This window comes from Helicoverpa zea, chromosome 15, assembly GCF_022581195.2.
Source record: "Helicoverpa zea isolate HzStark_Cry1AcR chromosome 15, ilHelZeax1.1, whole genome shotgun sequence".
NCBI classification, from domain to species: domain Eukaryota; kingdom Metazoa; phylum Arthropoda; class Insecta; order Lepidoptera; family Noctuidae; genus Helicoverpa; species Helicoverpa zea.
In genome coordinates, this window is record NC_061466.1 from 7,337,120 (window position 1) to 7,352,232 (window position 15,113).

Consider the following 15,113-nt stretch of genomic DNA (forward strand, 5'->3'; position numbering starts at 1 on the left):
AGCTAGGGAGATAGTGCTTCCCATTATATGCCACACTGGGGAAAACACGACCATTATGGAAAGTATGGAAACTGCAAAAAGCTTAACAACATGTTCAATGAAAGTATGGTTTTTGTTTCAGTTTGCAAATTCTGTTTTAATGGATTTGCGTCGATTTCGTGTGGACAGTGTAAGCATTATTTAGCAATTATGTACAATACAAAGTTTTACGATAATGTTTATTACGTTTTCAAGTAATTTTACAGAATGATTAATGATTTATGTAATTTAGTTTAACCATTATTAGTTCATCTAACGCAAGTAATCGTGTTACAGGTTTTTTGGGTGATTTTGTGTGTAGGGTTGGTATGAATAAAAGCAAGTTTTATACGGGTTGCGCATATCTTTTCTTTAATACGAGCATTTTACAACAATATTGAAACGAAATCATCATTTTGAGATCTGCTGCCAACATACACTACGGCGCTCAACAAATAAACATAAATCGCGCACACTAATCTATATAAACAAGTCGCATAAGTACATACAGGCTTCCCGATATATTCTATACATACACTAAAGCTATATCACCACTTGCCACTCTACGTTCCCGGAACGTTCCACACTCACTAAGGTACACAGTCACTTGTTGATCTATTTTGTTCGCTTGTTCAACTGTCTGTTTGTCTGTCGCACTAGTAGATCACCTCATACACTGTGGCCTTCTTGTCGCCGGACCCGGTCACTATGTACTTGTCGTCTGATGAGATGTCACAGCTGAGCACCGATGACGATTCCTTTGACTGTAAACAAATATCAATTTATTAGTTTATTGAACTTAGCAACAAGATTGCGTAAATAGGAACTCTGAAAATAACTAGAATGGTAATAGAGTATTAATTAAATACAGGTGAATAACATGTGTAAGTGTAAACATGTTGAAATAATTAGTTTGCTCACACTTTGTTTGTTAATTGTAATCATGACACTGAAGGGTGTTTGTGTTCTCTTGATATGAGTATTCACTGTGTTTAAGACCTGACTCAGCAAACTTGAAACAAATACCTAACCACTAAACGAAGCCACTTGACGTAACTTTGATAACCTAAATGAATACTTATTATGTGCTTTCTGATAACTCAGCAAGGTATGAGAAAGCCATAAGAATAAATTATGCTTTAACTTTCTACATGTGCACACGAGGATGTTGAATTTGTGCTATGGTTGAGGTGAAACCTGAATGGAATTAGGACAACAGACGTCATATGACGTTCTTGGCTAGCCTTTTAAAATGTTTACCAAATAACTTCTTTTACATCAGAGTACCTAGTGCGAGTTTTGCAAGTTAACTTTCTCGATGCGTAAATTATCATACAACTTAATTACGTAGTATTCATTTTTGACATGTTTATTTCATAAAGGCTGTCATCGGTACTTGGTCGTACTATAAACGCGCTCACTTGCGAAATAGTAAACGTCATTATCTGGAAAAATGAATGAACGTGCTATATTCTAATCTGGTGATATAGCATACGACTCTTTACTTCAGCCAAGTTATAATTACGTATCGAGCGCGTAAACTTACAAAGCTCGGAATCAGCACTCTGTATTCAGAGAATATAGATAATATCTTCTTTTAAGATTAAGGCAATGCGAAGTAAGGAGTTAGCTTCTATCCGCGATAGGATGCAATCAAAAGTAATCCCATCGAGCTGGGTATAGAGGCATAGAGACATAGATGGCATAGAGGACGCTTATATCTAACAAGGACATCTTTCTAAGCTGATAATGATGAAGCTAAATTCTCCATAATAATGAAATGATAATACCTGGAATATACTAGCTCCATAAGGCGTACGCCACGCATTGAGCAGGTTATCCTTCCCAGTGGACACGAACCACTTGCCGCAGGAAGCGAACCGCAGCGACAGCACGCACGACTCGTGTAGGTGAAGCTGGTACTTGTCCGGCTTGACCGCGTGGAGCACTTCCACGTTACTGTTCTCCATGCCTACTGCTAGCCATTCGCCTGGAAATTTACAATTTAATATTATAATTGGGTAAATAAAGCCTTCGTAAACGATATTAGTTTTTGTTACAGTCTGGATACTAAAGAATAATATTTTTTGCAGACTATGCTTTTGATGAATCTAATTTCATATAAGACTGCCTTCGTAATATAAGCCTGGTCCCAAAAAGGTGACTTTGTAGCATGTATCGTAGCTTCTTTATATATGATGGCATCGGAAAATTGAAGTCTGATGAAGGGTCTCTTCATAATTGGAAATCTGATGGAAAATCTTAAGTAAAATTCGTAGTGCTTACCTGTCGGACAGTATCCTAATGAGAATATTTGAGAACTGAAGTCGTGCTGTTGTAATTGTCTGCCTTCTCTCAAATCCCAAGACCTGGAAATATATAAAACAACTCATTAACATTTTTATTTCACTAAATAAGTCTAATTTTATTTACTATTTAAATTAATAACAAAAACGGTCAGTGGCCAGTTACATTTGTTCTAAGAGAAAAAAAATAAAGAAACAACTTCCTTGTTGGTATTATTGGTGCATGACAGAATTTTTAAGTCTCGAAATTGTTACTTGGATATATTATAAAACCTTTCAGCTTATAACTTGTCTTTGGATTATAAAATGAAGAATTTGTCGTCGTTACTTTGCACTCGAACATCTTCTAAACTTTAGAAGATGTTCTTTAGAATCTAAAGCATCAGAGACGCTATTAACTAGAGAATCTACTTTCTAACTTACATAAGTTCTAAAGACTATGGTAACCAATTCTAGTATAAGGCTGATTTATCTCGACTTACCTGACAGTATTGTCAAGACCTCCGGTCCATAGTTTAGTGCCGTCCGCAGATATATCGATGCAGGACGCGCCATCTGTGTGACCCTGGAACTGCCGTACCAGGGTCTGATTGTGCAGGTCCCACACCGCTATGTTGCCGTCTGAACAACAGCTGAAGCACACCTGGAAGATTATAAGAGATATGTTAACAACATTCGAAACATTTACCTTTATATTTTTTCATTAAACGCGAATAAATCATAGTGCTTTTACATAAGACTTTAATTAAAGCATAACGCTTTCACTGAACCAAAGACAGGTCAAGCGTAACGCTTGGTTTACCTACGCGCGCCAAAAATCTGTCGCACGTTTATGGGCGTATTCAGGCGTCATCGCTTGAACTAAAACCCGAGCGGATAATCCGCTAGTTTAAAAGCCCTCTTTTACTTTCCTCTTAGATATTAAAACTTAAACCGCCGATAAAGGCGCTCAGAAACCGGTCTTATATCTTGTAAAGTCCTCACCTTGGAGTCGGGACTAATGGCAAGTGCATAGCAAGCTGGTGCTGACGAGGTGAGTTCCGCTTTAATCCTAGGAGTGGGAGACGCGAGGTCCCAGATGGACAGGTTCGATGCCTCCCCGCCCACGATCAGCGTGCGACCATCGGGCAGGAGTTTCACAGACCTTATGTAGTTGTCCCTTTGCTAAAAACAAGCAACATCAAATATTCAATACAATGTTTTATCAAGCTATTGCCCTAATAGTATTCCTTGTACTTGATATAAAAGAAAAATTAAATTAAGATTTAATATTTACGGATATTATCACCATTTCTTTTGAATTTTGTATTTTCTACTGTAAACCTCAAGATCAAAATAAAAATACCAAAATATCATGAATCGACGACAGTTACCCACTCACCAAACAATCCAGTTGACTGACTGGCGCTTTGCTAGGCTGGCTGATGTCCCACACTTTGACGCAGCCTTTCCCTCCAGTATAGACGTATTTAGTGGGCGATGACACTGTGACCGCGCACACCACCTCGCCGTGCGCGAGTGCCGAGACCTGACGCGCGTGACGGGGTATGCCCGGGCCCATCAGCGCGTCAGGCGGAAAGGGCACCGGTTGCATTTGCCCCTCCGCAGAAACGTGGAATGAATATGCCCTGCAATAAAGTTATTTACTAATTAGTCCCATGCCATAACTGATCAGCCGCAGTTCACTGCTAAATTGGAGGACAAATGGGGAGTTATGCCAATGTCGTCACGCTGGGCAAGCGGGATGTGGACTGATATTTACATGTTTAAATAGTGTGACGAATATTTTACGGTAATTTAAACGAGTTTTCTAATAATTTTGAACATCTAATAGGTATATGAGATCACTTACGGCTTGCCACCCGGTATCGGCGTTAGCGAGGCCGGTCCGATGGGAGGCCGCAGCGGCTCATATGCCAACGCGGCCCGCGCCGAGTACCCCGCGAGCCCATAAGCTTCGTGCGCCCCATTGCCCAGGTAGGGGTACTGCAGCGCCGGGGGCTTCACTGCGGCCTTCAGCGGAGCCCCCGCAGACCCCGCCCCGCTCGCCCCCGAAGTCGGAGTGACAGGCTTCGAGATCGGCGTGCTAGGCTTCTCGTCAAGCTTTTTGGCAGAAGGCGTCGACGCGTTGCTAGACGTGCCCGATCTGATGATTGTTAAAATTGAGTTATCAAAAGCCCCGCTAATTGTATTGATCAAATGATCAATCTAACCACAAAAAACTTATAAAAGATTTCTAAAAGAATCTTAAGCAGTCGTGTAAAAAACGGACGCTTTGAACATTGAATATAAAGAGGCGTAGTTACACAAGTACGTATTTATGTAGTACAACAAAATAAATGTCCAAAAGTTTTTGTAAAATGAACGCGATCCATCAAAGCGTCTAATCTTATTGGTGTTAATGGGAGTACCAGTGAACCTCGGCCGTGTATACGTAATTGATTCAGTGCGGAGGCGGATTAACTTTCGACTTGGACAACTTGTCTCGGCGTACAATGACCTTACGGGTACAAGTAGTTTTCTCACTAGGGCTTCTGTTAAACGGATAGAGCGATTATCACGAGTTAACGCAGCCGGCGAGCATTACGATAGAACGCCGCGGGGCGTGCGGCTTAGCGTGTTCACTAATGTACTACTTGTTATATTTAATTACAGGTGAAATGGGCCGCCACGCTTGTACTTAATATTATCAAGCCCAAGTTATGTAAGTTTTACGCACTTTTGTGAGTAAAACATAGTTCTTCTTGATGTTATTTATTTATGGTGCGGGTTTGTTGTAATACACACCTGGGACTGTGTGGCGGGTGTTCTTTCTTCGGTTGGAGTTTGTCCAGGCCGTTTTCCCGCGGCGAGGGCGCGCCGTTGTGTGGTGACGTGGGCTCCTCGCTCGCATCATCTACTACCAACTCCTGAAATATCAATAAGACATTGTTAATATTATTATGTAAACTCAGTAATTCTGCTAAAGTAACTGAAGCTACGAAAAAAAGGGCAATAAATTATGATTTCATAAAGTGTACTTACGTGACCCATGTCTTTCTCTTCTTTCTTTAGTTTCTTGTGATCAGGTTCTGCCGGACTCCGTGTCCTGTACTTTTCCCTTTCACCGGGTGATATAGAATTTCTCTGAAACAAAAATAGAAAGCGATATAAACAAACCGCAAGACCATTAATATTGGCAGTATTGGTCTGTTAGTTTAACAAATACGAGTAGGTAAACATAATCAAAACGTTTACGGCGAGCTTACGTACCTACAGCAATCAATCGATCATTGTTCGCAAATAAATCGGCGCGCAGCGAGGCGAACGCTACAGTCAATATCAATATCAAAACACGCTGAGGCAGAACAAACTGACCGCATGATTAGCTCCGGGAGTGGTCATCGCCCCCTCGGGGAGGCGGGAGGACGCGCGCGGTGTGCGAGGCAGGGGGGGGGGAGGACAGGCGACCGCAACATTTGGATGAGCGCGCAAATACGGACTAATGAAATAATCATATACGTGACGAACGACCGCCCCGCGCTTCACTGATTCCGTTCGTGTTGACACTGCGTACTTTCGCGTACATCCGCACGCTATGTATGGCCTACCCGCTAGCGCTGCCAGCTGCCAATGGTAAATTGCAACGTTGGAGTAAACGCGGCACACGTGTGATTGTGAATAATCTGGTGCACAGCATGCACTCCGCACAACAATGCGAAATGTTTCATTCATACAATCAAGTATTTTACATCTTTTATTAACATAAAAAGAAAGGGGATTATATTTTCGGAGAAAATAAAATATTTTGAAGAATTTCTTCGCTAGGCAGTGACTGGAATTAAAACGTGAAATATGTACCTATTTAAAAAATAATCCTTTGCTGTAGTAAATACCATATTCTCGGTCTATTGCCCGCAGCCAGTTATGTCTAGGCACATACTGATGCTATTTCAAATGTTCCAGCAGCGAACGCAGTTACTCGAGCGAAAAGCTATTCCGTACGAGTACTCTGGGTATATTGCGATTTTGTATTTTCACTTCACACATAATCGGTACTGGATTGAATACAAGTTAAAGTATTTTAGCTATCCGGACATGGATGTTAAGTTACGTGCTATAATAACGTTTGGCACGCATTGAGATCTACACGCTCGTAGCACGGAACGACTTCGCTACGCGCGTAGCTTATCGTGCGTAGCATGTTGCTACGCGTATTTGAAAGAACATTTGTTTTTCTTTTACGGTTCTTTGTGTATTTTCTTTCATAAAGTCCACTTTCTAACTTACTCGTAGACCGTAAATTCGAACAGTATACATCATAAGTGTTGTAGAACATTTAAGCGTTCGGGCTTACCGTCGCCCCCGGGGAGTTCTGCAGGCTATTCGGCGGGCAGGCCTGAAGGGATCTAAGGGGCCTAATTTTATGAGGCACTAAGTTAGAAGCAAGCGGCTGTTAATTTGCTCGGCGGGGCGAGACGGCGACCTGTCGCCACCCGCGGTGACTTACGGCCTCCCGCAGCCCCGCTTCAGCGTACTCTATCATACTTTACGCTAAGATTTGCAACTATTTATCGCCTCATCGTGAAGTGATAAAGAGCATAAATATAGTGGACTATCAGACGGAATTAGCACGAAAACTATTACCTATAATATACTGCTTGGCAGTGCTTGGCTCTTACACTAGAGAATTAAATTGTTATAACATCTGTTTATCTTTCAATAATCTCAATGATATTAAAGTTTTTATGTACAGATCCCGATTTTTATTAGCACAACAAAATTAGATAATAACATCGAGACAAGCCATCAACGTGTTAGATAAACAAGTAACACAGCTTATTGCGACCGTCGTTATTAGATATTTGATAGGCAAGATGTAACCAATAAAGTTTTATTATAGGTAACAGTCGCGCGGAGCCACATATAAAAGTGGAGTCGGCTATACTCTGTACATACGAGCAATATGTAATGAATATAGGCAGTGACTACATATGTAATACACTTGAACATGTCTAGAGAGGTGAGCGAGGCGCACGTTAGCAGGGGTCGAGCATGTACTCGAGGCCTAATTTTACGATTACCGATCCCCACAGAACTCGACATCGAATTTCAAGTGAAGCTATATCGCATGGAGTAGCCACCGTGCCCGTCGCCCTAATGTGACGTGTCGGATTCGATTGGATGGATTTTATGTTACCCATACGAGTCGTTCGCTCGAGGGTACATCGTTTGTGGTTAATCGTTAATTTAATAGATTGAATTTGTGGTCGGCTGACGAATAGTTTGATGTGGGTACATACGTTATTTTGAAATGAAAATGATCAGAGGTTATTTCTTATGTGCGTGCGTGTTAAAGTTATCTTGTGATCTAGTCTAATGATTATGTGGGAGCCTTAATTTGGTTTGTGTTTGTCACTATGAATAACATTGTGATTTGGAGCACACGAATAGATACGTCAACCTACCTACTGACTGCATCCTGTATTATGTTTGTAATATAGTTACCAAGACAAGTCAATAAAATTATTAGGGTACGTGATATTCATTCGTTTATCTTCTTATATCTTTGTTCAAACAAAACACTCAATAACGAGTATCGTCGCAACCTTTTCTATTTTCAACAGAAAAGCGAACAGAGCTAATCTTTACTTTATCCCATTACGCGCGTCGACCTCAAGAAAAAGGCAATTGAGTGCGGTACGAAGGGTCGGGCGGGGTGACAGGCGACTGCGACGCTAAACAAGTACTAGAGGAGCAACCTCCGACAACACGACTTGCCGTGTGTCGAGGTCGCGTGCCGCGTCGCGCGGTCGCACGCTCGCGCCGCGCAAGTCGCCGGTGTGCGGCTCTGACGTAACATATAAAGTGGCAACACACAGGCGCGCTGTTAACGCCGGCCGGGCTTATTGTCTGCGGTCACGCGACGAGCCGTTTAGCCGCGCGCCTCGCCGCCGCCGCCGCCCGGTTAACCGGAAGGGGGGCGGTTAACCGGACGCTCTGGGGCGGAAGCGGGGGAAATAGATAAATAGACCGCCCGCCGCTCGGAAATGTACGGATTGAGTTCGGACTATATTTCAGGCATAATAGTTTTGAAAGTTACGTGATTTACACGCGACGTTTTCAGCTTTTATCGAGGATACCAATTTTATACGACTTCGTTTTATGATACTGTCGTCGAAAAGTTTTATTGCGTACATTATATTTTTAAGTTATACATATTACTGCGGCAATTTATAACATAAGATATAGAAGCTCTTCATAATACGATGAAAGGCCAACCGTCCCATATGGTTAAGCTCATTCATAAAGATTAACGCGTTATTAAACATGTCTTACTACTGAGACCCCCGTTTAAATGTAAACATTAATCGGTCCGAAACGAGAATCCGCGCTCGTCGGAAACCTGGCCCACAAAAAAGTAACAAAAAATTAATCGTCAGCGAGCGCATAAACCGCGGGGTGCTGTGCGACTTTAAAATTAACTTTACCGGTTCATTCGTATACATAAATAATGGAGGAATTTCTGAATACACATTAAACTCCTATAAAGAATACATTAGCATAAATTTATGGAAGCGAGTCGGCGTTTCGAGCGCGTTTTTACTCGACTCGTAAAGTTTATAGTCGCGAGTGGAGGATTGCGTTTACTGCGCTCGCTATCGCTTTATGGCCGACCCCAAATAACCAAATTGCCTGGTGCTCGTTGTCGAGCTGACGTGCGGCCGGCCGAGCCGCTCCGCAATCTGCGAGCGAGCCCATTATGCCGCCACTCCGCGTTACGAGCGCTCCTCGCGGAAACTCCGCCGCACTTACAAATACACTTGGAAACTTGCCCGATACAATTGATGTTCATTACCGCACTGTTTGTTAACCTGCAGTAAACCGAGCGTGAGCGCGGCCGCCTGTCGACAGCTCTCTACTAAACGGCTCCACTTCGTCTAATGTAAAACGGCAATTCAAAACAGAATTCCGATACATGTGTGGAGCAGGCAAAGCAAACTCAAGTGGATTACAAATTATATCAAATTAACAGGCGTCCGCGTCGGGCAGCCATATCACACAAAGTAAATTCCGGGGAAGCCATCGATAAGCAATCTCACCCCGCCCCTTGCTCTATTACAGGAGTAATTAGCACAATTAACAGGAGCAGGCGCGAGGGGGCTGTGTGAGCGGGCGGGCGCGGGGGGAGCGATCGCTTTCACGCACGCAAACAAATGTCACGTGGCACGGCGCCTTAATTAAAACGATAATTGAGTTGACTTGCGAAATTCATCCGCCATTTCGACATTCCGAGAGAAATTTCACGGAAACTCCCCTCGAAACTACGAAGCCCTTAAGTGTCGACGACTTTAATTTTGTGTTTGCGTCTACTTTGCGGTCTCGAGGCAAATTTTAATACGGAGTACGCGGCTTCGCTTTGTAAAATTACTTAAATAAATTACCTGAAATCGAGTTTCAACGCCACGCTGAAAGACTAATTCGTTTGGAAAATTGGTAGAACTAAACACAGTATCCTTCATATAAGGTACTAAAGTCTCGTATTTTAAAGTTTTTTTTTCTGTAATTGAGATTATCCAGGATAGTAAAAAAATTGACTATTACAATAACCCCAAACACTTTACGCATAGGGAAATATTCATAATATTTTGCAGTCGGGGTTTAGTACATAGAGGTGTTTAAATGTATCATTTTTAAATGTATGATTGTAGAATGGGAATTGACACAAATCTGTGAAGTGTCCAAAAGACAACGGCCTGTTTGATGTGATCAACACGAGTTGAGTCGGCGAGCAGGGCGCGTCGCGCGTGCAAAAGGGGCTGTAGCCGCGCCGTTATTTAAATGAGAGCTCCCTAGTCACCCGTCAATAAAACATTAAACACGTAACAAGTTTATGCGCAGCGACAACCCTAGCGGATTCCGCCACTTCGTTAATCCGGGGCGGGGGCAGCCCTAAATTAGGGTTGAGACAAGCCGTAATCCCCCGCTCCGCGCGACGGGGGATTTATATTGTTATTGCTCCGCGTCCGGAATTATACGAGGGTTGAGGGACTAATGAAAGGGGAAATTTAATTCCTAATGATTCTCGTCTTAGTCCGTAACGAGGAAACTCGAAAAAGGGCTGCGACCCGCGCACTTTTTATGATTAATCGTTTGAAGCGAACCGAAGATTATTCGATCGGATTGCCGTTGTTTGTTTACTGGTGTTTAGTGTGTTTGTTTTTATTGTAAACGAGGCGATGGCGACGTGTTTGTGGTGGAGTCAGAAGTTAACGACAAATTGGATTACAAATTTATTCATGAAACGTTTTCGATGCTGGTACACGGCGTCGGCAGAGAGCTCGCGAAGCATATGTAAATGTGTGATAAGCACGAAGGGGGCTCGGCAGGCTGGCCGCGCTCGTGGCAGCTGCCGCCGGCCGCAACTCCGCCGCGCCAGCTACACGCCACCGCAAAAGCCGCATTGTACAACGTGCCGCCAGACACCTACACACTACCTACACATTATAATTTATCTAAGCCCATGCTGTAATGCCTACCTTTCTGCAACCTAATATCCTATATGCAGTAATGATGTAAAGCTATTGGAGCAAGTGTAAATATCTCAAGTGTGAATAGCTCTCATCGTAATGAAATAATTAAAATCATGCCGAATGGCATCATTTCTAAGCAGCGAACTGTAGCACGGTGATAAACAATGAGTTAAATAAAAATGAGCCGTCAGCCATTAGCAGAATGCGCTGTTACGCTAACTGCAACAGTAGCGTCCGCCCTTCCGCTCATTACGCCGGCGACTAATTGAGATAAATTATGAAGACGTGCAGCGAGCCGCGAGCTATCGCACCCACCTTACCTGCTAATTACATGCAGCGATTTCAATTACCCGAGCGCACTACCAAGGTTTTTTTTTTCTCAACAACAAACATGCTTGGTTTGTTTTTATTAAGTTTATCCGCTATTGAACATCGTCTGAGGCGATTAAATCACAATTAACACACGTAATAGCGTGTTGTAAAGTTGTTATAGCATTATGGATGTAATTAGATTTTAGTGCTTATAGGGTGTCGTAAAACCGAAAAGAAACGTATGCAATAAATATATTTAGTGGTGATGTGTGTCGAGTGCAGCGAGGTATGCGGGCCACACGCGTGGCGAGGCGACAAAGAGCGCGGCGGGTGATAGCGGCGCGACCGCAGCAGAGAGGCGCTGCCGACCGCAGCAGCGACCTGCCTCGTCAGTCTGCGGTCGCGCGCACTCACCCACTGTTTACGACCTGTGTGCTGTGCCTTATGGCTGATTTACATTGAGTCAGTAACTGACGTCAGTCCACTGACAAGTCAGTGCTGACCCGGCACTGCCATCGTGTAAATTGATTTGAAGTCAGTACAGTACTGACACGTCAGTACTGACTTCAATATACGAGTTCGCTCCCCCTCCACCCGCGCCAGTGCTACTGACCGCGTGTAAATACGCCCAAGTCAGTGAAGTCAGTCGCTGCCGCTCTATTGAATAAGGACCACGCTTCCTCATTTCGAAAGGACATTCCAGAAGCTAAAAATGTTAGCGTAATTTCGAGTTTCACTTTGGCTGGCAAGGCGTCTCTCATAAATGTGTCTTGACGCTGAACAGAGCCTGATAATAACATAAGCAAATCGTCAAAGTTTTTTGGCGTCATTCTTAAAGCCAGTTTGTATTCTTTAGGATCTTCAGTTCTCAACTGGGTTAACAACAGAGAACCCCCAGTTATGTCTCTGTCCTCTATCCATTTTCTAATCCAAATTCGTTTCTCTTTAGATATCTCTTCTTCACACATATCACTTAGTTCTTGCATCATTACTGAGGTACATTTTCTTAACAAATTATTAACTTTTATTTTTTGCTGTTTTCGAGAATTCATTTTTCCGCACTGACTTTACGAACGTGTGTACACCAAAAGAAATATCCTCGACTACTGACGAAACACTGACTTCGTGTAAATAGCACGCGTCAGTTTTCGGCGCCTACACTGACGTCAGTTACTGACTCAATGTAAATCAGCCTTTACTCCCGAACCTGGGTGCTACTTATAATACAACTACTTACTCAATTATTACACTTATCAAGTTAAATAGACCAAACATTTCATATATGCAATATATTTTATACGCGGTAATTGCTACAGAGTCAGACTGTTTGAATTCTAGCGCACTTAGTATAGAGGTAACAAAGCGCCTTTGAATCGAGTCGTCGAATGCAATATCTATTGAATATTTCATTTGAAATATTGAACGTGTGGGAGCGCGAAGCATCGTTATTAGTTATACGGTTGGTTACATCAACGCGATCTATTTATTCGTACAGCTAACAATGAATCAAATAACAATACTGTTTTAACTTACAATAATGTTAAAGCTGATCTTGACAAGGAAAGTAACTTATCTGTATTTTAGGTGCTATCAAGATAAAGTGGATCGTAGCCTGGAATACTGCCAGCCCTAAAGTTGACATCAGGTTAATATTGCCACTTTGAGAGAAATAAAAACTTATTTCAGCATCAGATTCCAAAATCGTGTATAAAGAATGAATATTAAATAGTGGTAACACAATGCAGCGACACAAGCATGTATTGTTATGAAGCAAGAGGGAGGGCAGACGGGGGCAGGCGCGATTCGATCAAGCTTGCATAAATCGATGCGATACGGCAGGATCGTGAACAAAGCCGCAAGCCCGCTCCGAGACGAGCAATCCCCTACCTACCCGCTACCCACGACACACGCCATCCGCCATCCGCACACCGAACGTCACACAAACGTTATTATGAAAAGAATTCCGATATACTTTTTGCTCTTACTGCCAGTAGGTGGATTATTACCTTCTCAGACCAAGGTTCACAACAGGTAGCTACGTAAGTATTGTTATTTTAGGAATTCAATAAACGAACCAAAGTTCTTAGCTCTTTGTATGAAGGTTTTTTTGTGAGTAAATATCGATGCATTCGTGTTTCCTTTGAAAACAGCGCGTTTTCACTGAACTAGCATACTACATAGAAGTAGCTATTACATGAAATGTCCACGGGTGTTTTACCCGAGTAAGTCTTGATTAATTCTGCAGGCAGATTATAAATTCAAGTTAGAGACAGAGGCCCTGACTGCACGACACGACGGATAATCCGCGTGGAATAATGTGGATGCACCGACATAATCTATGTGTTATTCCCTATCAAGAGACGCACAGTGTAAGGGGATTAAGTACAGTGCCTCGGCTCCGAGACATTAGCCGGGATTCAAGCAGCAACCGGCTGAACAGAAGCCATGTACGGGATTACCCAAGGATCCGCTACCTTGCCAAATATTATAACAATGCTCTCACAATCGAATTGGATAACACCTACATGTGCAGATACGTGTCGCCTTGTACTTAGATTTTCACGCTGAGGTTTAAGTCATGTTTGTTGCTGTGTATTTAGCACCACCCAAATTGAAAAGAATATAAATAATCTGTCTATCAGAATAATTGCATGTAGCATCAGAATGGCCATTTCAAATCGAAACCTGTTTCGTAGAAGCTGCACAATTTCATCGAAACGTCATGAATAACAAGGCACAATGTTCCGCAGGCAATCTACCATTTGCCTCCAGTATGCGCCCCTGGTATGGGGCACAATCTTCAGATCGATATCCCCCGCGACTACCTAGTAACTGCTCTTTAACCTGTTCCTTATCTGATCGTTCCTTCACAAAGTAGCAGACTCCGAGATATCAAACCTATAAGTAAATGTTACTCTACGTAATTTGAGGATAGCTGCTCAAGAATAATTCAACGTTTATTTACGACGTGGTTCCATAAGTTCCGTATCCATCTACACTATCTACAACGAGGGTAATTTGTATAATTGCGAGAAACATCTCTAGTATAAACACGGGAAGATCACGCAGCCGTATACTTAAATGACTACAAAGTAGAAAGCAGCATAAATAAATTACATTAAACATTCGCTTTAGTAGCGCTAAGTTGTTTCGTTTTTCAATAAACAAGCCACCGTTACTTCAGATAGCCGGCGGTTTATAAAATGTAAAAAAGTAAAATAAGAGGACGACTACCGCGCAATCTGTTTCACTTTAGGGCGTCTTAATAATTACAAGTGGCCATTCTTTCCAATTAAGAAAAGTCTCGAGCTATAAATTGTGAGGGCTGTCGCGGGCGCCAAGCGAGCGAGCGCTGTTACAACGCGCGTAAACATGCCGCTAGGGCTACCACCCACCGATTTAAAAGGAAAATATCCCATTTTGGTTTTAACAGTTTAATAAAGTAGTCGGCCCTCGCCTGTATTTATGTAAGACATTTATACTAGCCGTTTCTACCTTAATTAAAGGAGCGCACCTTTAAAACGCAACGACCCCAGCATATCGAAGAACAAACGCAAATTTATTCTGACCGGAGTTTTTTTTTTTCGGTATCTATTAAATAAAGAAGTCGAGGAGAATGCTAAACAAGGTTGAGCGGCCCTCGCCCTGCGAGTTTTCCACTTAAAGTGGTGTGCGGGCGCGGCGCCGGGGAGGGGCCGGGTGGCACAGGGTGTGTTATTCAGAGTGGCTTAGATAAGGTAAGGAGGATGAAGAGGCGAGATGCGCGGCGTAATGAACCGGCTCCGAGCAGTTTTTGTGTGGTTCGGCCGCCCAAATTGAATATTAGGCGCGATTTGAGAGCGAATGAGCGGGCGGCAAAAATAAATCCGCGGTTATTATGTTACTCAAATGATATTGTGGAAGGGCTCGCTCTGTTAGGCTTACAGCGGCTGCTCAATTTCGCGTCGGTGTAAATTGCTAGTCG

The 15,113-nt window shown here is 42.8% G+C and overlaps 1 protein-coding gene across 3 annotated transcripts in view; it reads right to left on the minus strand.

Moving 5' to 3' along the window:
* Nucleotides 1-362: 362 nt before the first annotated feature.
* The window catches only part of LOC124636900 (transducin-like enhancer protein 4), a 54,391-nt gene continuing 39,640 nt past the window's right edge, over nt 363-15,113 (minus strand). For 2 of the 3 annotated variants that reach the window (XM_047173169.1, XM_047173168.1), the window contains exons 8-16: nt 5,349-5,450; nt 5,112-5,233; nt 4,177-4,470; nt 3,706-3,952; nt 3,309-3,488; nt 2,807-2,967; nt 2,305-2,387; nt 1,809-2,008; nt 363-782 (exon numbers count right to left, since the gene is read on the minus strand). In XM_047173169.1, the coding sequence (XP_047029125.1) occupies nt 675-782; nt 1,809-2,008; nt 2,305-2,387; nt 2,807-2,967; nt 3,309-3,488; nt 3,706-3,952; nt 4,177-4,470; nt 5,112-5,233; nt 5,349-5,450 (1,497 nt within the window). In that variant the 3' untranslated portion in view covers nt 363-674. The remainder of the gene's footprint in view (nt 783-1,808; nt 2,009-2,304; nt 2,388-2,806; nt 2,968-3,308; nt 3,489-3,705; nt 3,953-4,176; nt 4,471-5,111; nt 5,234-5,348; nt 5,451-15,113) is intronic. The other variant, XM_047173170.1, reaches the window with a different exon arrangement.